General features: G+C 36.8%; 1 protein-coding gene across 2 annotated transcripts in view; it reads right to left on the reverse strand.

The window, feature by feature from the left end:
• The window catches only part of LARGE1 (LARGE xylosyl- and glucuronyltransferase 1), a 258,945-nt gene that overhangs the window by 150,968 nt on the left and 83,891 nt on the right, over nt 1-24,086 (reverse strand). For both annotated transcript variants that reach the window (XM_063309515.1, XM_063309514.1), the window contains exon 4: nt 12,874-12,997. In XM_063309515.1, the coding sequence (XP_063165585.1) occupies nt 12,874-12,997 (124 nt within the window). The remainder of the gene's footprint in view (nt 1-12,873; nt 12,998-24,086) is intronic.

Raw genomic sequence — 24,086 nt, forward strand, 5'->3', positions numbered from 1 at the left:
ATGGATGATCCTATTTTTCTCAGCTTCTTTGCCCTCTCTCATTAAAAGTTGTTACTAGTATTTATTTAGAGAAAAGAGTCAGAAAAATGTGAAGACACAATGAGTATAAACATTTTATACTTAGCAATGCCTGCTTTACATTGGTATTCTATTTTAGTTCCAAGGATACAACTTTACTGCACCATGAACATGCTGTCCTTCAAGAACAAGGACACAGCAGTAGACCTCCCTCTTACAGCTTTAGGGAGCATAGAGAGTTTTTTAAAAGGAAAGAAAATGTTTACCATACCAGAATGGAAAATGGATTAGGATTCATATATTGGAAGAAATTGCAGTACACTTGTGCAATATATTTTTAGGTGCACAATCAAATAAATCCATATGCAGCTACAATATATGGTCCATGTATTTTATGAAACTGACCAGAAGGAACAAGCATCAGCATGTGGGAATTTGACAATATTCCCACTAAAGCAGTCATTCCCAATGGGGAATCCTCCAGTCGCTTTGGAAAAGCAACTCATAGATTTTTTCAGCCAGTTATTGTCTTGCTAGCTGAGAATTCTCAATATTGGAACCCAACTGATTTAGAAGAACATAATGAAAACAGAAGGCTTTGGACATCAATTATACTGCAGTTGCTTAGTCTTTCTTATCCTCAGGGAGGAACCAGATGAAGCACTGTTCTGGTAAGTGTTTGTGGAATTAGCACAGAGAGGAGTTTAGATCTGAATCGCAATGAGGAAGACCATATAAAAGGAGTTGGCCATTGCATTCATTCACAGGTTAAAACATCATACTGACCCATTTTGGAAAATGATTCTTCTATGTCTGATACAGCAAAATGATAGTTAGCAGTATTGTATATTTTTAATTGCAAATAATTATCCAACATGGCAAGAGAAGATCTCAGCAGATGAAAGCCACTGAATGTAGTCATTTATCCACAACACGAAATCCTGACTCTACTCAATTTGCATTGTCACCCTGCCCACTGTAGCTCTTAGTAAAGGTAAAGGTTTCCCTTGACATTAAGTCCAGTCATGTCCGACTCTAGGGGGTGGTGCTCATCTCCGTTTCAAAGACGAAGAGCCGGCGTTTGTCCGTAGACACTTCCATGGTCATGTGGCTGGCATGATTAAATGGAACGCCGTTACCTGCCCGCCAAAGCGGTACCTATTAATCTACTCACATTTGCATGTTCGAACTGCTAGGTTGGCAGGAGCTGGGACTAGCAACTGGAGCTCACCCCATCACGCGAATTCGAACTGCCGACCTTCTGATTGGCAAGCTCAGCAGCTCAGCGGTTTAACCAGCAGTGCCACTGTGTCTTAGCTACCATTAAGTGTATGTTCAAAATATCAAAAGAGTTCCCATCCTGGCTTTAGGGCAACAGAGCAGTGACATTCTAGGATCAAGGTCATAGGTATAAAGCCAACTTCTGCAGAATAACAGCATGAGCATTTCTTTAAAATGCATATACATAACATTTTTTTCAGTTTAAAAAAATGGTTTCTATTGAGTTGACTATCACTTTTAATTAAATATTTTAAAAGGAAGTGCAACACAGCCTTAACAAAAGACTCCTTCTGCATCTGACTAAGAAAGTGAGTCTTTGGCTCATGTAACATTTTATATGGAAACAAAATATATTTTTTTAAAAACTGCAACAAATTGGTCACCTTAGATTTCTCCATATAACATAACTTCACCTTGCTCACACAAGACTTGCTAAATTTAAGATCCAAGCTTATTTGTGTAGCTTGGCTTGTGTGTTTACTAGTGTGTGTGATGTATGCATGTGCATGATTTAAAATAAATAAATAAATCTAGGGAAGGAGCCAGATGGGGAAGTGGATAGAAGAAAGTTTTAAATCTCTGCTTCATTGTCATCCCAGTCTTAAATAAAGCACTCACATCTGTTGTTCGCAATAGAAGAAAAGTTCCCTTTGGCATCAACTGGAGCTTTATTCCCAGTATGAGCAGGAAATATGAGAATGTTCAGTAGAACTGGGACTGCAGCAAGGGCACAATATTAGTTTTCTCCACTCCACTACAAATTCAGTCTCACGATACAGAAGCAGCTTGATAAAAATAAAACAACATTACACAACTAACTATCCAAGGCCAAACAACATGAATGTCACATTTAATTTGATTTTAAATTAAACTCAGTGGGAATCATTTGAAATGGACTGTTTCTGACCTTAATGTGACATTTTCACAGATATATTTTCTAAGTATTTGATTAAGTCAAGTCAGAAATCCTTATAATAACTGCACTGTTACCAAGGCTTTATATGTTCTTGTGAAAGAAACTTAGGATCATGCTAGTGAACCATTTCATTTTCATAAATATTCTGATATATGTTCTCTATATCAGATTATATGAGAGGGAGAGAAAGCACACTTATGTTTATAAGCTTTATATACTTTTCTCTCAGTTTGCTTAGTGGAAAGACAAAATTGCACAGAAATGCTGGCTGCTTTGAAAGAATTAAAAAGTTACCTTGAAAGATACTAATTCTTGTGGCTTCCAGGTGGAGAAGGTGACAGACTAACATGTCTCTGAACAGTAGAGACCGATGACCAGGTGGCAAGCCTAGGCCAGCACAGATCCTCTGGACAAGGAGAAGCCAGGAGATCACCAACTTATGCTCTGGAAGGCAGGTACTTGCAAGGAAACTCGCAGGAACTGGAGGGACCCCACGGAAGCCTCGTGAGTAGAGCGCCAGGAGCCAAGAAAGAAATACCAAGCTCACAGCCTCATGTGGAGCCTGTTTAAGGACACTGGGTTTGCCTAATATTCACTTTCTGGTGCATGTTCAGGTTATAACAATTTTAAAAAAGAACTTCTGGGCAGCAGAGCAACTAAACTAGCTGGTGAGTGATCCTTTGACCCAGATTAAAGGAAAAAGGAAAGAAACAATTACAAGGATTAAAAAAAAGAACAATTAAAAGCAAAAAGCTTGCCAAGAGTTTCAATGTTAAAAATTTAAAATGGATTAAGGGGACAGCTGAATTTGGAATACTGTTTACTTTAAAGTACTTTTGAATTAAATAAATAATACAAAGCTCTGTGGGAATTAGGACTGTTTAAACTTGCTAAAAAGGATGATTGGTTGGTTTAGTTAAACAAAGGGATAAGGGAAAGTTGCGAAAGATTGTGTGACTATAGAACTATGAAATGCTGAATGGGACCAAAGAATTAAGGTTACAGAGAAAAAAGAAAAAAAAAAGCCTCTCTTTTATTTCTCCTTTCTGGATTAGAAATCAAAGAAGAGACATGGCTACTACCATGAAAGTACAAAAATCACAGAAGGGAGAGGAGCAAATTAACAGAGCGAACAACAGAAGAAGGGATTATGCCAGAGATTTTACAAAGGATGTTTGAAGAATTGGGGAATGTTACAGCATCAGTGACAGAATCTGTTAAGAAAGATCTGGTTTCACTGGAAGGGAGAATGGAGAAAACATTTGCAAATATGGAAGAAAAGATGAATTAAAAAGTTGAAGAATCTGTAATACAAATGAGTGGAGAGGTTAAACAAATTAAAGACAAAATGGAAATTTTGGAAAATAAAACAGAAATAATAAATCGAGAGATGGAAAAAGATTTAGATAATGTGGCACTACCGGATTAAGAAAGAAAGAATTTTGTTTGAGACTGAGAGCTATTCCAGAGGAACCTGGTGAAGAGGCTATAAAAAGACTAAAATAGGGAAAGCATCTGGTCCAGATGGACTGCCAGCTTCCTATTACAAATACTTTGAAGATGAATTGTTACAACCTCTTAAAAAAATGATGGATTCTATTCTAGATAATGGAAGGATACTGGACAGCTGGATAGATGCAAACATAGCACTAATCCTAAAAGAAGGTCAGGATCTGACTTTAGCAAAATATTATTGACCAATATCTTTACTGAATAATGATTATAAGCTATTTACGATGATCTTAGCTGAAAGGATGAAAAGTGTCTTGCAAGATTTTATTCATGAAGAACAATGTGGCTCTTTAACCAAAAGACAATTAAGAGACAATATTCTAATATATTCTTAATATATTAGAATATTTGGAGCAACATAATGAAAAACAAGCCGTGCTGATCTTCCACGATGTGGAAAAAGCATTTGATAATTTGAAGTGGACTTTAAAATCCTAGAAGATATGGACTTTGGAGAAAACTTTATTAAATGGGTAAAATTGATACATACTTCACAAAAGGCACATGTTATAATTAATGGGGAACTGACAAAACCCTGTGATATACAGAAAGAGACAAGAAAAGGATGCCCGCTTTCACTGCTGTTACTCATTCTAGCTCTTGAAGTTTTGAATAGAGATATAAGACATGATAAGAGAATTGTTGGATGAAGGTTAAAAAACAAGCATATAATCTAAGGGCATTTGCAGATGATTTGGTTTTATTTTTGGAAAATCCTATGGAAGGAATAGAGATATTAATGGAAAAATTAAAGGAATTTGGTGCATTAGCTGGATTTAAAGTTAACAATAAAAAAATGAAGTTGTTAACAAAAATATGAAGATGGATGATCAAAAAGAATTGATTGCAAAAATTGGTTTTCAGACTGAGAAGTAAAATATCTGGGTATTACCAAGACTAATATGAATTATATGGTATTTCAAAATATTTATGTTAAGGTATGGAATGAAATTAAGAATGACATGTTAAGATAGGAAAAGTTACAATTATCACTATTGGGGAGAATTTCTGTGATAAAAATGAATGTATTACCTAGAAAGATCTTTTTATTTCAAACAATACCTGTCTTGACAAATCATGCACCATTTAAGCAATGGCAAAAAAGATATATCTAGATTTGTATGGCAAGGGAAGAAACCAAGGGTTAAATATAAAATTCTCAAAGATACAAAGGAAAGAGGAGGATTAGGATTTCCTGATTTCAAATTGTATTTTGCAGCCTGCTGTTTGCTTTGGATGAAAGAGTGGGTGATGTTGAGAAATAAAAGTATGTTAGAATAAGACATTCCCCGAGGTTTGGATGGCATGGCTTTTTATGGTGCAACAAAGTTAAGGTTAATGTACACTTTAAAAATAATTATGTTAGGAGTGCCATACTGAGAATATGGAATAGATATAAACCCAGGCTGTGCCCAAAAATGCCTTTATTGGTTTCAGCACAAGAAGCATTTTATAGAAAAGACACAGTGAGCTAAGAAAAATGGTTAACATATCAAGATTGGTTAGTACAAGAACAAGGGGAACTTAAAATGAAATCAAAAGAACAATTGACTGCAGAGGGATTGTTTTCAGTGGTTAAAGAAAAAAATAATTGGAATTGAAAAACACAAAATGGAATTTGAAATTAAATTGTGTACAAATGATGAACATGGGATTGCTAAAATGTACAAACTTTTACTTCTGTGAAAATCTTTAATAAAAATTACAAATAAAAAAGAACGTTACTAATTCCATAGCTACCCATGGCAATGTGTCAACTCATAGCTGAAGATCTCTGATCATTCCTTTAGCTCAGTGTTTTTCAACCTTGGCAACTTTAAGATGCATGAACTTCAACTCCCAGAATTCCCCAGCCAGTATGGCTGTGTATGAAAGCAGTATACTCCATGGCAGTTTATCTGCATTTTAGTAAAATTCTGAAATTTATATGATTGCCATACTGCTACTAAATTAAAAGAGAGGTATTACTTGATTTCTGCATTTAGAAATTATTCCCTGGACAGAAGTAATCTAAAATTGAAACTTGATTTTCTAAATAGAATAGAAAAAAAGTATAATAAAAGTAAATGCTTATATTGAAAGAGCACATTAAACTTTTCTTGATGCAATTTACACATAAGGATGAGAATGACTTTTACACATCACTACTTCAAGTCTGAATAGGAAATTTAACTTCTGCCTTCAGCTCTGATAAGAGCACGGTTATTTTAAAATATGACTACACTCTAAATTAAGGTTAGCTTTCACAATAGTGTTATTTCAATTTTCAGGTCAGCACTCTAGTCAACCATACAGCAGCCATGCATTTAGAAACAGTATTTTAAAAAAGAAGCAAGTTTTAGAACAGAAATTATTCCAAAGCCAGCATACTTAAATTTTTTAGTCTAAATATTTTTTAAAGGAAGAGGACATGATTTTGTCATTGTAAAACCGATCACTTTTACTATTTCTAAATACAGGAATACAGATAGTCTTTGCTTAACGACCCTAATTGGGATTGGCAACTCTGCCACTAAGCGAAGCAGTCACTAAGTGGGAAATCACGTGACTGTGACTGTGCTTTCTGGCTGGAAAGAGACAAGACTACACAGTTTCACACCTTTTGCTTTTGCTTGTACTCCTGGACAACTTAGAGACTATGCAAGGGGAGAAATATGTTTACCTATAACTATCACACTCCTGATTTTCAGAAACTATGCTTAACTAATATTGCCTCTTAATACAGTCTGCCTGTCTGCCTGTCTGTCTGTCTATCTCACAGCAGGTGGCAGCACCTAGCTGTCCTTAGCTGATCTCAGAAAAGCTAAGCAGAATCACAGTCAAACCTGTTTAGTATCTGGATAGGAAATCACCAGGAAATCATAAGGGTGTAGATTAGACTTGGAATTTGGAAAAATAAAATCCTGAAAGAAAGCAATGGCAAAAAATCACTTCGTCATAAAAACAACTTGGAAATATTTATGTAGTTACCAGGGAAAATAGGAGGAGGAAGGAGTATTAGGTATGTTCGCTGCCTTGAGTTATTTATAAAAATAATAAAGGCAGGATAGAAAATAAATAAATAAAATGATTAATAAAGACCTCCTGCTTTAACTACCATACAAGTAAAATGGTTGGTACAGCAAAAAGGTGGTACAGATCCCAGTTTAAAAGGCCAAAGTATGACTGTTCACGCTAGTTTTTTATCTGGTCTCCAACTGCTTTTTATCTGGTAGCAAATCCAGTAATGAATTAAACAACTCACCATCTGTTCTAATACAGTGGCTGTTGCCTGGGATCCCATTGTTTAAGAGATATTATGGTCTGCATCCAATCCAATTATGACAATGCAGCATTTATTTGGAATTATTCAATCTATTACCATCTTCAATGCAATTTGGCCTCTTACATCCCGACAAAGTATTTGAATATACCATGCCTCTTGACTACTGCAATGTGCTTTATGTGGGGAACTGACTTTGAAGATGACTCAGAAGATACAACTGGGCTAGAATGTAGCAACAAGACTGCCAGCAGTCTTGTTACACCCACTACAGCCCAATAATACCTATTTTGAAGGCACAGCATTAGCTGCCAGTAAGCTGCGAAGCCCAATTCAAAGTATTCATTATTACTTATAAAGCTCTGTATGGCACAGTTGCAGGCTCTACTAGGGGCTGCCTTACCATATTCAACCCATCCTATAAGAGTGGTGAGATCCTGTCCTGGAAGAGGGTGAAAGGAACATGGGCCAGAACGCAGACTTTTCTGACATTGCAACAACACTGTGAAACATCGTTTCCCACAGATAAAGCTGGCCTGTTTGCCCTTGGTGTTGTAGAAGACCCTGAAGACTCTCCTTTCTAAATAGACATTTACTCTTAGCAGATGCTGGCAGAGAAGCCATCTTCTAGCCATGTTATGCAGGTGTGAAAGTACTGAGTTTTACTACGGATTGCTTATTTTATGTTTATTGCTAACCATTCAGAGTTGGTTGATTGACCAGGGCAGCACAAAAATAGTGTACTATATCCTCCCCTATTTTAAGGTGCTCTAACTGGTATCTTCCAAGTAAAGTGGTAAACAGCAATGGCTCAGCAGTCAAGGAGAAATGTGTGAGTGATTCCTAGAGGTCAGACGTGACAGATGTGTGGAGGAGACTGCTGCAGTCTGTGGAAAAATTATACTGAAGTGATACAGATAAGCCTTCCTCTGCTCAAGGTGATACAATAGGAGGACATGCTGCAGCCAATTAGAACTCACAATTTATTGGTGTCACATTCCCTGCTTGGGCCCTTGAAACAAAGTCAGACTGCCAGAGCCTGTGGGCAGCTGTCCCATTGCTGTTCCAGAGATATAATAGAAACAGAAGTATTTTTCATTAGCTGCAATCCAGAGGTCAGCATCTATACAGATGTCAACTATCCCAGACCACACAGATGCTTTTTGCTACTTTCAAAGTACTAAGATGCCTCTCTTCATATTACTTTGAAGCATAAACAAACAAAATGAGGCAAACTTCCTACTTCTGCTCTATATTCTACCATTTACTAACCATAGCACTTTGTAGAAATAATATTGGTCCATGTTTTCTTTTGTCCTGTTAGGTAATTTGAAGTTTGCTAGCGAAGGTGAGATTATAAAGAAAGGAGACTTCATGCTAAATTGGGCACTTCTTCCAATTAAAAAAAAAATCTTCATATGGGTTGTGTTCTATTATGGATCTAAAACAGCCTATTTGTCTTTATAGTTGGAAGTAGTGTTTATATTTGAGCAGCAGCACTTTGTAGGATATTTTCACGTTTAGAACATTCTCCATTCACCCAGTTCAGTTCTTGGTCTCCTTATTGTTATTTGTCATGCTTATTCTTGAACCAATTTAAATCTATGTCTGTCTGAAGGCAGAATTCAAGTCTGACAGCACTAGGCATATTTGAATAAATAATTAGATAAGCGAACAGATAATTTATATGGCCTCCCAACTTGCAAATTGGGAGTACACTGTAAGCAATGGAATTGCTAATAAGTAAATTGCTAAAGACTGGTCTGAATAGGGAACTCATGAAATTAATCTTTGCAGGCCAAGAAACAGAAAAGTAGTCTAACAAACAAAGGCGTGAATGTACAGAAGAAATATCTCTGTCCAAGATTCCTAGACCGCTTCATTAATACCCAATGTGTTCTGGATGCACAGTGCCCAGCAAAGTTATTGGCAACCACTGCTAGATTGGAAAGCAAAACAAAAACAAAAACAAAAAACTTGGGTTCATGCTCCAATCTCTTGAAAGAATGTGCAGTTGATCTATAATGTCTTCACACCTGGCAATCAAGATGCCAAGAACAAGCAAAAACCCATAATTTAATCACTGCCCCAACCTAAGCTACTGCAAGTCCTACAAAGCCTGCTTCACTACCATTCCATGCAAAACAGAAGTCTTAAAAAGAAATCCCATCTATTTATGGAAAAAAAAATCTGAGTAGTTCCTATGAGTGAGAGTTGTAAAGACATCAATTCACCTTTCTTGGCCCAAAATCCAAGAAACAGAAAGCAGGATAAGGGATTTAATATTTACAACTTTTACTGAGCAATAATGAAAACCAAACCAAACCAAAAACCAGTTGATTATTTGTTCATATATCAAATTAATTAGCTAAGCTCTTGAAAAAAGCTAACATTTTGGGGTTATTAAGGTACATACTATAGCTGCTTTCCTACTGGGTGCAGTATCAGGTAGAAGTATCTTTTCAGCTCCTGATTTGATTATTGGAAGTTTATCAGTTTTTTGAATTTACTCAAATATAGTTTTTAAAAGTCCATGAAAATGGAATAGTTGCAGAGCATCAGGATCATTACTGATGATACTGTACTGAAAGAGACCCTGAAAATAATACTGAAAAGGAAAGAGAGAGAAATTTGAAATTAAACCCAAAAAGGATGCAGATTGGGTTGATTATTATGTTTATATTGGGACTGCAGATGCAGAAAAGATCATAAGAATGGAATAATAGGAAACTCCAAGCTCTAGAGAAGAGGTGGAAAGCTATTATGGAGATGGTTAACTAATTGTAAGACCAGAACAAGTCATGGCATCACCAAGGGAACTACTCAGGAAAGATTTTTAATTAGTTTGGAATCAATCTTCAAAAAAATGAAAGATTCTTCATAGCAAGATTCTCTAGACTAATATTTTGATGCAGGAAATATAATTGACACAATGAATGGACATACTGGATTCTGGAATAGGAACAGTACTACTGCCAAAAGGGATAACTAATTAGCTGCTACAAATGCAGACAACTCACTGTTTTTAATACAATCCAATTATGCTTAAATGGAAAAAGCTTTGTGGCAAAATGTGAAAAGTCCCATCAAGGCTTCTATAGCAAAACAGTGCTCATGGAAACTGGCCACAAGCCACCTGAATAGATGAAGTCTCTAGCTGGGGGTGAGACAACTCCAGTCTAAATGTTAATGAACAGAACACTCACCTTCCAGCCACAAAGTAAAAACAGTCTGCAGTTGTCTAAAAGGAAGATGAGACCAGGAAAAGGAAACACACTAAATTCAAATAGAAAGTACATAAAAACAGGTACAAAATTACATAAATACAAAAGGTATCATAAGAACATAACATTCATATATGATGTACATACAGAAACCGAAGAAGTAAAAGCAAAACAAAGGACAGTCAAGGTTAAATGGGAAGAATGTAGCCAATGGAACATTATGCATACAACAACTTGGAATACAAAATGAATCTGACCAAATAAAGTATTAAACAAAACAAGAGACAAAAATAAATTAATAAGACAACCAAGAAAGATGTTCAAAGATCAAAACTGATTTTTTTCTGAAAGGATCAATAAAAAGATCAAAGGCAGTATTTCAGATATGACTAGAAAAGATTAGGTAAAGGTAAAGGTTTCCCTTGACGTAAAGTCCAGTCGTGTCCGACTCTAGGGGGCGGTGCTCATCTCCGTTTCTAAGCCTTGGAGCCGGCGTTGTCCATAGGACACTTCCGGGTCATGTGGCCAGCATGACTCACGGAACGCCGTTACCTTCCCGCCGAAGCGGTACCAATTAATCTACTCACATTTGCATGTTTTCGAACTGCTTGGTGTGCAGGAGCTGGGATTAACAACGGGAGCTCACCCCGCCGCGCGGTTTCGAACCGCCGACCTTCCGATCGACAGCTCAGCGGTTTAACCCGCAGATTAAAAGATTAAAAGATTAAAGCCAAAGATTTGGAAGATTTATGAGTATTATAGGAAAAAAAAACAACTTTTTGCATTGAGATTTTTTTAAAAAAAATATTAATCCATTTTCAAACAGACATAGATAAAATAAAAGTGAGCAATTCACCACACTCAAAGAAAAAAGGAAAGAAAAACTCAACACAAACATTTAAAAGTTTTTTTAAAATCTGTAATTACAAATATATTCCAAGTTCACCTGATTTTGTAAATCTTTGAAAAGGGAAACTAAGTTTTCAATGTTCACCAAGCCTGTGCAAGGATTTTTTCCAATCGTTTGCATTAAGATAATCAATTCCATGATTTACTTTCAGATAAGAAACTATATCAATCTATTTAAAAAGAGGGGAATATAATATTTTATTTATTTATTGCACTACTGAATCTGACAGGGACTCTCAACAGTTCACAACAATCCAAAGATGAGAGAAGCAGTAATACTTTAATCACAATAGCTACCTTGGACTCCATTCCATCTTAATTAAATGATCTCAATCTATTAATTCCGTATTTTAAAAAAATAGAATGCAAGCTTACAAATTACATTTCAGTTTTCTAGTCCTCCGTAGGAAGATGAATCCAGGTCAATATTTGCCTACTGCTTAATATACAAACTAAATTGAAATTTGGTTTTTTTTTAAAAGGTGGAAATGTTTTCTGACAGATAATCCTTCCCTTTTGCCATTTCCTCAAATTACATTCTGTTTTCACTTCCTTCTAATGTGTGGAGTGGCTTGGAAATTAGTATAGCAATTTGCTAAATATGTTTTTACCTTTTTACAGGATTTTAATCAAGACACTGATTTGATATGCCATATAAATTACTATCACAGCCTTCAGATGCCAAGTGTCAAAGTATTTTCAACAATTTTCCTGGATGACATTCTTTCTGCACTTCCAACCCACCTGTGAATAGCCACAATCTAATTTAAAGTTGCAATCCTAAGCACACCTGTAGTCATCACAAATAAATGGGGCTTGTGGCTTTCAAATAAAAATGATTAAGATTTTTTTAAAAACATACCTTTAATGGAAAAAGCTCAGGAAACAAGTATGGTAATATAAAAACAAAATTTGGCAGTGAAAAGTAACCTAGAATACATGCTTATGTCTTCCACATCCTTGTTAGGCACCCTGTGACGCAAATATAGTTCATAGTACGTTGTAATAGACCACCTCCAAGAGCTCAAGATGAAACTGCCTTTATCCTTACATCAACCATATAAGGTAGATTTGGTTGGAAGCTAATGATTGGTCCAAAATTATCCAGCAACCTTCATGTTTGAATTCGAATTTGAACCTGGGTCTCCTTAGCCCTACTCTACACTCTATCTACGTATCACACAGAGACCATGAGATTATTGGTCATATATCAAGGATTTTTTTTTCACTCTCATGAGAAGTGTAGGCATAATAATTTTAATTAGCTAGGGAAGTGTTTATTGTAAATGGTCTGCATGTATGGTATGCACTGGCATCCACTGACATTTTATAATGCTTTTTTTTTTTTGCAAGCAGAATTATTTTCAAAAGGCAATGTACTTTTTTGAGAACAGATTCCCTAATATGCATAATTTTGTCCAAACTTCTGAGTTGGGAATTGCATTGCGAAATGTTAAAAAGTATAAGCATAGACTTGAAGTTGGCTGCATGTACTAGGCAAGCCACAGAACACTAGATACTGCTGAATGACCCAAACACCTTTGGGAAGTCCATCAGTGAAGAGGGATGATAGAAATAGCAATTTAGCAACATCTGGAGTACCACAGATAGCTTAACCCAGGCTCTTTCAGGCAGTTGCAGCTGGACAAATTCAGATTATACATCTGAACCAAGAGGTTTCTTTCCCGTTTCTAAGGTTTATATAATTACATAAGGAAATCTCATCATGAAGCAATTTCTGCATATTTTACCTTCAGCTCATCAGCATCATAGAAGTTTATGCGCACTGCAGGGACCATCCACGTCTGGAAAAGGGTTGCCAGGATCTGTTTGGCAATGGCATCTGCAATGAGATGGAAGTGAAGAGGGTTCCGCCTGAGAGAAAGAAAAGGGAAGGAAAGAAGAATGGTGAAGGCTTCAGACCATTCTGAAAAATATATAAAAAGAAACACCTCTCTCCCTTTGCAGACTACACAGTTTTGTTACAGGTATAGGCAGCAGTACATCGTGTTAGAATAGGTTTTTTAAAAAAAACCCATTTTAGTTTGGCTATGGTTTAAAACTCTTTCTAACAACATCCAGTTTGCTTTTTCAAAGACTACTAACGCCCTCTCAACTTTAAGTACTGAAGATACTAGTCGGATTTTCTTTTAATTTTTTGGATCACCTTGGAGGACTCAGTGTGATGAGATTTTTTTTTTCCTATGAAAGAACAGGAAAGAATGGAAGAATAATTCTTCTGTATTTTTCTCACTGACCTGCATTGCTAAGTCTACAGCGCATGCAGATTGAGATGCACAATGGCTTCTATGTGGTCGTAGCCTATGCAGCTAGGCAAAATCTGGGAACATTTCAAGGGAAGGTTATCTTTGTAGATTAACCCAACCCAATGGCTGTTGAGCCCTTACAAGGGCATGCACTAACACCCACCAGTGCATATTGTTGCGGGGCAAGAAAGCAAAAATTTGTACAACACATCACTTGTGCTCATATGGCATGTAGGCAATTGAAATAATCACTCATATTCTATAACACTATTGATTGTGATTGACAGCAGAAGCTAATTTCCCCTTCTTCAGCAGCAACTTCAGACTGGACAGAAGACTTTTACATAGATTTTCTTTTATCTAACACAAATTATATAATGTTACCAAATTTTGCTATGTAGCTTTTAGAACATTGCAGATGATGATCATAAAAATTAAATTCATTCCTAGTATTCCTATTTTTATTACTATATATCTTAAATTTTAGGTATATAGATTTATAGATACTTTGAAGTTTTGTTCCTTTCTAAAGTTTTGTTCCTTTCTAAAGGTTTTGTTCGAAACCGCGTGGCGGGATGAGCTCCCGTTGCTAGTCCCAGCTCCTGCTCACCTAGCAGTTCGAAAACATGCAAATGTGAGTAGATCAATAGGTACCGCTTCGGCGGGAAGGTAACGGCGTTCCGTGTCGTCATGCTGGCCACATGACCACGGACGGGTCCTTACGGACAACGCCGGCTCCAAGGCTTAGAAACGGAGATGAGCACCGCCCCCTAGAGTCGGACACGACTGGACTTTACATCAAGGGAAACCTTTACTTTTACCTTTTACCCATCTTAGAAAAATTGTATCAGTTTAATTAATTAATGTTTCCACCATTAATCACCAATGTAATATGGAATCAATAATTCCTTTGCCACTCTGGCAACATATGAACTCCTTTTTTTTACAAATTCAATATCTTAAAGTCTATTTATACTGGCAAAGCTCACATATTAAATTAGTCTTGGAAAAATGTATTGATGCATGCAGTGCAGTAGTGTGTGAAAAAATCTGGAAATAACTACCTGTGATTAACTTCCCTTTATATACACAACTATTGTCCTAACAGCCAGGAACCATGCTGAGACGAGGAGTAGGTCTCTAGTGTTTATTACTGCTACGTTAGACAGAAAATCCTAACAAACTGAAGAAGCGTGGGAAAACCCAGACAGATAAACCCCAAAAGTCAAGGTGGGTCTGATCTGGTTCTCTTTGAATGGTTGCTCATCTCCTCAGTACTGCCCGTGCGTTTTCCCCCCTGGATAGGGGCCCCCTCCTGCTCGCCATCAGTGCTCATGACAACTATAAGCAGGAGGTCCAAACATGCTTTTAGAAAATAAGATGCATGTGCAGGCAAAAAAAGTCTTGCCCATTTGGGTAAAGAAATTATCCAAAAGTTTGAACTGATTTTTTTTTTCTTTTGTGAGTAGGACTTAAATTTCCTCCCACAACCTACTTAGGATTTTCTTTTGCTAGTAGGCACTGTGGTAATATCACTTGGGAATTGGTGCTATAATCTTTTAAATGATGAAGCTCCGAAGTGTTGTATATACAAAGACCTATGCAGTAGAGTTAAGAAAGTACATTTGTGTTACTGTTGCAGTTTGTTGACTTCCATCATTGGTTGGTTGTAGTCCAAATACTATAGTTAACTAAAAAAATCATTCCACAAAACCACTGAAACATTTCATCAAATATTTTGGACATTAAATTGGGGATATAATGGAATTTTAAAATTTCTATCTCACTTATACAGTATATTTATATTCTTTATTTAGAAATGAGAAAGAGATCACTTTTAATAAGCAATACTAAATCTGCATCTGAATTACACTGGTTTGGATTGCAGAAAAGTGTTAATTTGATTGACTGCCATTCCATATTTAATCATTTTGCAAGGGTTATGCATTCAATTTCTTTTTTTTCCCTAGACATCAGATTTCTTTTTCAAATTTTAATTAGGTTATGCATTCAATTTCTAAGAATCAGTGAAAAATATAGTAGGAACGTATGGTCACTCAAAAAGGAGTACTGCATATCCATCTAAATCTGTGTGACTTCGCACTTGGAGGAAGGAATAAAAAGATGTAAAAGCTAGAAGAAAACAGATGGGCCATTTAGCCTTTAGCATTTTCTCAGCTTTCTTTCAAGCCTCTGATTATTACTGTGTGCTCTCATTTACTTACAGTTTATAAAGTTAAATACCTGTACCTGCCAAATGTAATTTTTCATCCATGATAGGGTGCTTAGAAGATGTTACATTAGAAAGAGAGACAACAAATTTCTTGAATTATCCACATAATCAAAATGATCCTTTCTATCGCAAAATTATCTCTTAGTTGATATCCAACCCAATTGCCTGTGTTCTCCTGGGAGGTCTGAATACAGGGAATTCTTACACAACTGTTTGGTTAATTTAAATCAGTGTTTTTCCAACTTGGCAACTTTAAGGTGTGTGGACTTCAACTTCCAGGGAGTTGAAGTCCATACCTCTTAAAGTTTCCAAGCTGAAAAAGCACTGATTTAAAGGGTCACTTTTGTTCTTTGGAAAAAGTCTGGAAAAGTTTGTGTGGTTTTGGTTCTCTTTAGTGCTCCAACAAAGGACTTTCTAAACTTGAAAAAATGTCATAATAGGAAAGAGAATAAACAGGTTAAGGAAAGCAAACCAAGAATGGCTTCTGGAATTCTTTCCAACCTCCTAAAAACAGGTCTCCTGTGGGTCATATGACCAGGATGGAGGACAAAGAGGGGTTGGAATGGTGGAGTTGGCAGTATTCTAAGCTGCTTCACAGTGCCTCTCTCATAGGGAGTCAATGGGGGATCCACCCCATTTCTGAACTCAGTCTTTCTTTTGCTACCTTCTCCTCCCACACCAACTTTGGTCCTGTTCTGTGGTTTCCATTCTGAGACACTTTTTCTGCTGATAGACAGTTGTGAGCCCCTTCACATAATGTCTTTACAACTTTCCACTGGCTTGGAAAGAGTAAAAAAAAAGAAGTCTCAAAGAATCAATATCAAAGGACTATTTGCAGAGGCTGAATTTAGAGCATTGACATAGAGATGAACTCTTGCCATAATATGAGACCCTGGCAATCTGTGATTTGACTGCCTTGCTTAGTATCTGAACCAGAGCAATGCCATATTAAACAACCTGCTTAGATAACCACTTCAGGTGAATGATGTTTGACCTATCACTTCTGTCAAAGCAGGACTAACCCCAAGGGTGCCTTAAACCAGTTCTAGCCAGCTTGAAGGAAGCAAAGAGAGCTAGTATGTGTGCTCAGGGTTTTTCGAAATATGCGACATATAATCTGTGCATGACCATGATCTAATGACATGGTAGTACACATGCTTAGAAATATAATAAAGTTAGTGAATAATGCATATATATAAAAGCTGGGGGCTTACTGGGTACATTTGAGCTTTACTACTGAAATGGTATAATAGTGTACTGCTCCTTTCAGGTGAAGTAAAAGAATTCAAGCTTCAATGGTTGACTAGTTTACTATTGTAACGCTACTCTTAACGCTAGACCAAAGGCCACAATCCAAAGTTTCAACATATTTTGAATGCACTTGTGGAATTAAGTGCATTTAGGGTTAAACTGAAGTGTTTTTTTCTGAAGTTGAATAGAGTAGTGGCTCTAATGCTGGGGGGGAGATCAGGTCTTCTTGTGGGCAAGAAAGCCAAGAGGTTGGGCACTCCAAATCTCAGTGGGGAGGCTGTTCCATAGAGCAGTCACCAACTTTCTTTTACTTATTATTGTTAGCTGTCGTGAGTACCCATGGAAGAGGAAATATAAATAGACATGATAGTAACAACAAGACTTACTTTACATTACAATTCTATAAAACCAGCTGTCAAGAACTTGAGGAATCAAGCAGACCAGGACAGAGATATAAAGTAAACTTTAAGAGTGACCAAATATGTCTCTATGGCTTAGGAAAGAGAAAGGTTTCAGTTGCCAATAGATATGAATGGATCGTTTTGTCATTAGAGGGAAATCAGGCATTTCCCCAAGGCAGTAGAAAAGAGAATGCCATTTAGCTGAAAATGTTACATACTCTCACTGGAGAGATCGGGGGAAAAAACAAAAACAAAAACATTTCACTTGAAGACAAAAGGTCAGGAGAAACAAAGTAAAAAACCAGTGAAATGGAAAGCATAAGCATTAGAGAGCAAGCCCTCTATTCCTTCCTTTGATGATGGAAAACAGTTAAGGATTATGTTTAGGCTTTCGAGAATTTCCTTGTACAACCAGTATGTTCAAAATAGGTGGGGAGGTGACAATGACCCAGATCCTTTACTGGCATCAGTTAGTAAAGTTGCATTGATTTATTTCAAGTGATAAAGAATTCTAAAAGTGCTGCACAGAACAAATAGGTAGCATCTAATGGGAAGGAAGGGAGGGAGGAAGGAAGGGACTGGATCATTCTATTGTTTCTGGCAGAATTGAAAAGTGGTACAACTCCCACAGAATCTGACCTTGCCTGTGAATCCCTGGAATAACTAACTACTAAACTAAACTAATAATCATCCAAACTAATTAAAGCCTTTTTAAAACTTAAAAAGTTCATATTTAAAGCAAATGGAGTAATTAAAACAACAGAATTATTTTAAAAAAGATTTCTACTGTATGTAGCAGAGAACAACAGCATACCTGTCAGAAAAAAGGAGCTGGTATAACCAGGGAAACATGTTTATATCTTTGAATTGAGTAAAACAAACTATGGAAACCCTTAATTTCATATCAGGACAAAAGCCATCTCAAAAAGAATGGATGTGTCCCAAGGAAACTTTATAACATTAAAAAATATATTTTTGGCAAGTTAGGACAATTCTTTGATTTGTTATTAAAGAATAAATCTGAAAGTGTGCAACTGGGAAAAAGTCCTATTGACATTAATGGAATTTGCCTTTCAGCTGATGTGGAGAAATTGGAAACCTAATGTTCAGTCTGCTTCATAATATAATCATAGGTTCTTGCTCCATATGAAATATAGAATGGTTAACTGGCTTGACTGATCATCTTTCAAGTCAGAAATAAATTGATATTGATAACTCTGCTTATAAAGTAATAAAATTCTGTTAAATCTTACATCACTAGTGCAGCAGAGGTGTTACATGGGCATATTGAAGTATGCCCATCATTGCCTGTGTTGCTATATTCTGGACCAACTGAAGCGTCCAGGTGGTCTTCAAGCGTAGCTCCATGTAGAGTGCATTGCAGTAGTCAAGCCATTATCTCAACCCAGGAATAGTATTTTCCAGTGTCCTTCACAGTAGTAGGATTTGATCTTTTGTTTAGTTCATCTGAACTGGGAAACTATGATTAATAACTTCATAATAAGTTATGCTACCCTTCCCCAGCTTGGCATTCTCCAGATCTCCGAAATTCCCAGTTGTAGTCCCAAGCAAACAGAAGGTACCAGATACGTGATACTGATTTAGAATGCAATTCTATGAATATTTGGAAGACCATTTGGAAGTCCAGTAAAGCTAAAACCCCAGATTTTAGCATGTAGGATTGCAGACTTAGTGTTCAGTCTGCTTCATAATATAATCATAGGTTCTTGCTCCATATGAAATATAGAATGGTTAACTGGCTTGACTGATCATCTTTCAAGTCAGAAATAAATTGATATTGATAACTCTGCTTATAAAGTAATAAAATATAATAAAATATTTGTAATTATTTGTTGAAAGCAGTTCATTACATCATAAGAATAGCCCTGCTGAATCAAGCAAAATAGTATTTTATTTCTCATGGTGACCAACCAGATGCTCTGGGATGCTCAAAAGCAGGAGATATATAAATATTCTCCTCCTGCCATTGCTCCCCTGAAACTGGTATTTGGAGGCAGGTTTCCTCACACCCAAGATAATGCTGAATCTTCAAGTCTAAGAGTCCTTGGTAGGCTATCCTCCATGAAATCCAGTTCCCTTCTAAGGGACGCGGTGGCGCTGCGGGTTAAACCGCTGAGCTGTCGATCGGAAGGTCGGCGGTTCGAAACCGCGCAGCGGGGTAAGCTCCCGTTGCTTGTCCCAGCTCCTGCTCACCTAGCAGTTTGAAAACATGCCAATGTGAGTAGATCAATAGGTACCGCTTCGGCGGGAAGGTAACGGCGTTCCGAGTCGTCATGCTGGCCACATGACCCGGAAGTGTCTATGACAACGCCGGCTCCAAGGCTTAGAAACGGAGATGAGCACCGCCCCCTAGAGTCGGATTCGACTGGACTTTACGTCAAGGGAAACCTTTACCTTTACCTTACCTCTAAACCCATCCAACTTAATGAGTATCACTATGTCTTGTGGCAAGGAATTTGACAGGTAAATTGTATATTAAGTTAAGAAGTATGTCTGTGTGTGTATTTGTTTCTTAGTTCTTATTCTCCTTTCAGTCAGTTGCATTAGCTGACCACTGGCCCTAGCATTTTGAGAGGGAGAAAACATTCTCTTCATCTAGCATCTCCATATGCATAATTTTATATAACTTGGTATTATTCCCCTTTGAAACACTTTTTTCTAAGTCAAACAGTCCCAAACTTTCTATCTTTTTGGAAAGGAAAGCGTTTGAGACTCAAGATCATTCTGGATGCCCTCGTCTGTATTTTTTACAGCTTTACTTTATCCTTTTAAAAATACGACAGCCAGAATACAGTAACCTAGATGCAAACATATCACAAGACTTCACACCTATTTAAAATCGAACTACTGTACATTTGCCATTTGGCTGATTACTTACTCAGTGTAAAGATAACTTTCTTGAAAATCTTTTGCTTTTTATCACCCTGAATAGTTTGGTACCATCTGCAAACTTAGCCAGCTCACAGTTACTCCTAAATCAATATCATTTATGAACAAATTTAAAAACATTGGTCCCATAAGGGAATCTAATTCTTACTTACAACTACTGAAAAAAAAAATAGCTCATCTATTTCTTCTCTTTACTTTTTGTTTTTTAACCGTTTTACATAACAACTGTTAAGTTTGTTTTAAGGGTCTTGCTCCTTTATTTGCTTATTTTTTCTTTAATTAAAATTCCAACCAATATGCCTGTAAAATTAAATTGGCTGGTCTATAATTTTTCAGTTCTTTCCTCATCCATTTCTAAAAATTATGTCACACTGGCTAACTTCCAGCCCTCTGGCACTGAACCTGATTTGAGAGACTAATTACAAAATTTTGCTAAGAAGTCAGCAATTTGACTTTTGAGTTCTCTAAGAACTCTCAGGTGGCAGGTGACTCTTTACAGAGAAATCTTATCCTGTTATCGCAAATTTGCTTTAGTAGTAACTGCAGCACAGTCTCAAGAAAAAGATATATTTGGTTTAAGGAGTTGCCAACAGTTGTTACATGCTCTTCTGTGCATACCCCAAAGTATGTTTTTCCCTTCAAATACCTTCAGATCATGTGGGCAATAGGATCTTCCTAGATCTTACTTATCTCTGTGACCAGATATTGACATTGAGTCTTCTAATATTATATTGAAATAAAGAACATATTTCATATTTGGCATTTCATATAAAGAGCAACATTTCCACTGATGCACCTTTCCTTATGCATTCTAAATGTTCTTGTCAAAGGATGACTGTATTCCATTCATTATCTCCCTTCCACTAGATTTCTGTTATAAACAATAGATTTAGTTTTTCATCTGCAAAAAATGTACTGTAGTCCTTCCAACTTGGATTACAGGCTTACAGCATATACTTCATATGTTTTTGGCATGACATTTTTACACAACCATCTTTGGCTGACACAAACATTAGCCCATTCCAACATTGGTCCTATTCTTTTTAGCGGTTCCTGAGGCATACCCTTCCAAATGGGATGCTGTCCAGCACCTGCCAGCTTTCCCTTAGGACCATTTTAAAAGCTGCTTTACTGCCTTTTGATAATATGACTTCCCCAGTTTCATTGGTGCAATGTGGACCATGCCCACTGTCTCCTCTTCAGCATTATCCAGTAGTTTATCTTGATGATACATGGTATCCACGACCTTTGCATGGGCAAACAAGTTACCATGTGATCTACATTAGAATCTTAACACCTTTGTTTTCTAATGATTTCATTACTCACAAGCAAAGCCTTCCTTGGAGGATATCCTTAATATAAGAGGATGTGAGCTCATCACCCAACTATTTGTTCCACCTGAAGGAACATGTCCCACATCCTCAAAATGATGCTTCTTCTCCAAAGGCCTTGTTGTCTTTGACAGCAAGGGAGTCATTATTCTGTGACTGGAGCAAAATTTTTACATTATGAAATGTCTCCTCTGTACAACTTGGCCTCTCTAAGTATATCCAGCTTGGCTGCCTTATTTTTAAGGGAATGGATTTGTTCTCTGAGAGCCAGTAGCTTACTGCTCTGAGCACAAACCCACAGCTTATGTCCAGCAGCTGTCAGATATTCATTTGACATTCTATACAATAAACTGGAAAACATCCTTCCTTCCGTTTTTTTAGTTTCACACTAGTTATCGTTGGCAAGTTTGGTTTTCATCTTCTGGCTTCCTCACACAGTCACAAAATGTGCCTTGATGCTTGGTCTCTGGAGTGGGAAATCCGTATGCTCCTTCCCCCCCAAATTCCCCTATTTCTATTTGTTGTCCTGTTCACCAACTCTCATTGCAGGCTTCCAACTGCCTCTCTTTTAGAGGAGTGCTGGCTGCAACAGCTGTTGGGTGAGCCATGAAACTCCATCCACTAACTAAGTGAATCAGTGAATCAGTGAATCAGCTGCAGCTGTAAGTTCCTCCCTCCTACACCATCTGCCCAGCAAGTAAGCAAAACACTCCATTCAGCCAGAAAAAAGCCTCTCTCAATTAGCCAGACTTAATTGCATTTGTCCAGCTTCACAAACTCACCATCTTCCTCAGCCCCCTCCCAATTCTTGCTTGTCCTCTTCTCCTCTCCCAACTGTGAGCTCCAACTGCATCTCCTCTTTCTTAAGAGTGTAGAAATCAGAAACACAGTTTATCCCTTAATATTCAGTGCAATATTTTAGCAGAAGAGCTGAGTATAACCAAAAAACTTGCACACACCACAGTGAATTGTTTCAGACTTAATAAGGTATTGCTTTTACAGTACCTAGCACAAAATGTTAATTGTTGTTTTCAACTGTGTTAATATTGGCTGACTGTGATGTCTGCTATTTTTACTTCCAGCAAAAATGCTTTTCATTATTTTGCAATCTGTCACCCTAACTTGCATATTTAAATTTGAAAACAAAAATCCTGCTGTTTGAGTTTTGTTTGTGTGATTTAGGCAGTGCATTTAACAAGTTATTTCAAGGTGACTTTTTCCATGAAAATGAAAATCCTAAAGGTACCAAACAAAAATAGAAACTCTCCAAATACAATGTTTTGGGAGATCATGCAGCAATTCTTGTTTTCTAAGCCTTTCACTATAATTAATGCATACAATTTTTATCTGGCAGGAAAAGAAATGCTAACAACAAAAGGCTCCCATCCCTTGAAACCATAGAGGACTGGCATATCAAGTAAGCTAAATATTAAGAAATGAAATTAGTTACCTAAAAGTAAAAAAGAAACTAATTGAAAATAAAGACATTACTGGTGCTACTGATTAATTTATATGTCCCAGGACATAGGAAATGTAAATGGAGACTTGTGGATATCTATTTCATATCTTGCAAAGAAATGCTGTAAATGTCTTATGAAGAAAAATCTATCTGAAAGCTTTTAATCATGGGGAAAATTCAGTTAGCAGAATGAGGAGCCACAAATATTGTTTAAATACATGGGTATAATCAACACAAATAAATAAAAAAAACAACTGGCTATCAAACATAGTGTACCTTGGTACATGGGTAATCCAATTGTGCAATAATTAGCAATTGGGATAATAAAATAAACTGGCATGGAGGACCATGTACTTTTCCAGATTGTATTGTTTTTTTAAAGGAAATATTGCAGTATTACAATGGGTAGGTAGATAGTTTAGTGATTGATTAGTCTTATGACCATATCAAATCAAATCAAAGTAAAATACAAGGTCTATTTCTGGGATAAAATAGGTACAAGAAAATACAATAATATATATTTTTAAATCCATTCCATCATGCCCGATTCTTGGAGACTGCCTGGACAAGTCCCTGCACTTTTCCTGGCAAGGTTTTTCAGAAGTGGCTTGCCATTGCCTCCTTCCTAGGGCTGAGAGAAAGTGACTGGCCCAAGGTCACCCTTGGCTTTGTGCCTAAGGCTAGACTAGAACTCATGGTCTCCTGATTTCTAGCCTGATGCCTTAACCACTACACCAAACTGGCTCAATAATAAATTACACTCAGTATGTGCTAAGAATAAATGTTCAGATAAATATATTGCCTTTACATGATATCCTGATCTGTTCAATATAATGGATCCTTAGCTGAACTGCCTTGTCTATAAACTTCTGCTAACAATGTATACTAACAGGATGAAATAGGACAATCTGTGATTCAGGTCCCAGTGGGATGTTCTTTCAAGCTGGGATTTCAAATATCTAAGCCTAAAAGGGGCGTACAGTTGACAATCACAGAAAACATGAGCAATGTCTTCGATGGCTGAGGCACCACATCTAGAGTTGTAATATTTCCCAGGCTGGAACGAGAAAGAAACTGGCTCTTCCAATCAATTTCACTAATTAATAGTGCTA

Source organism: Candoia aspera, chromosome 7 (assembly GCF_035149785.1).
Source record: "Candoia aspera isolate rCanAsp1 chromosome 7, rCanAsp1.hap2, whole genome shotgun sequence".
NCBI lineage: Eukaryota > Metazoa > Chordata > Lepidosauria > Squamata > Boidae > Candoia > Candoia aspera.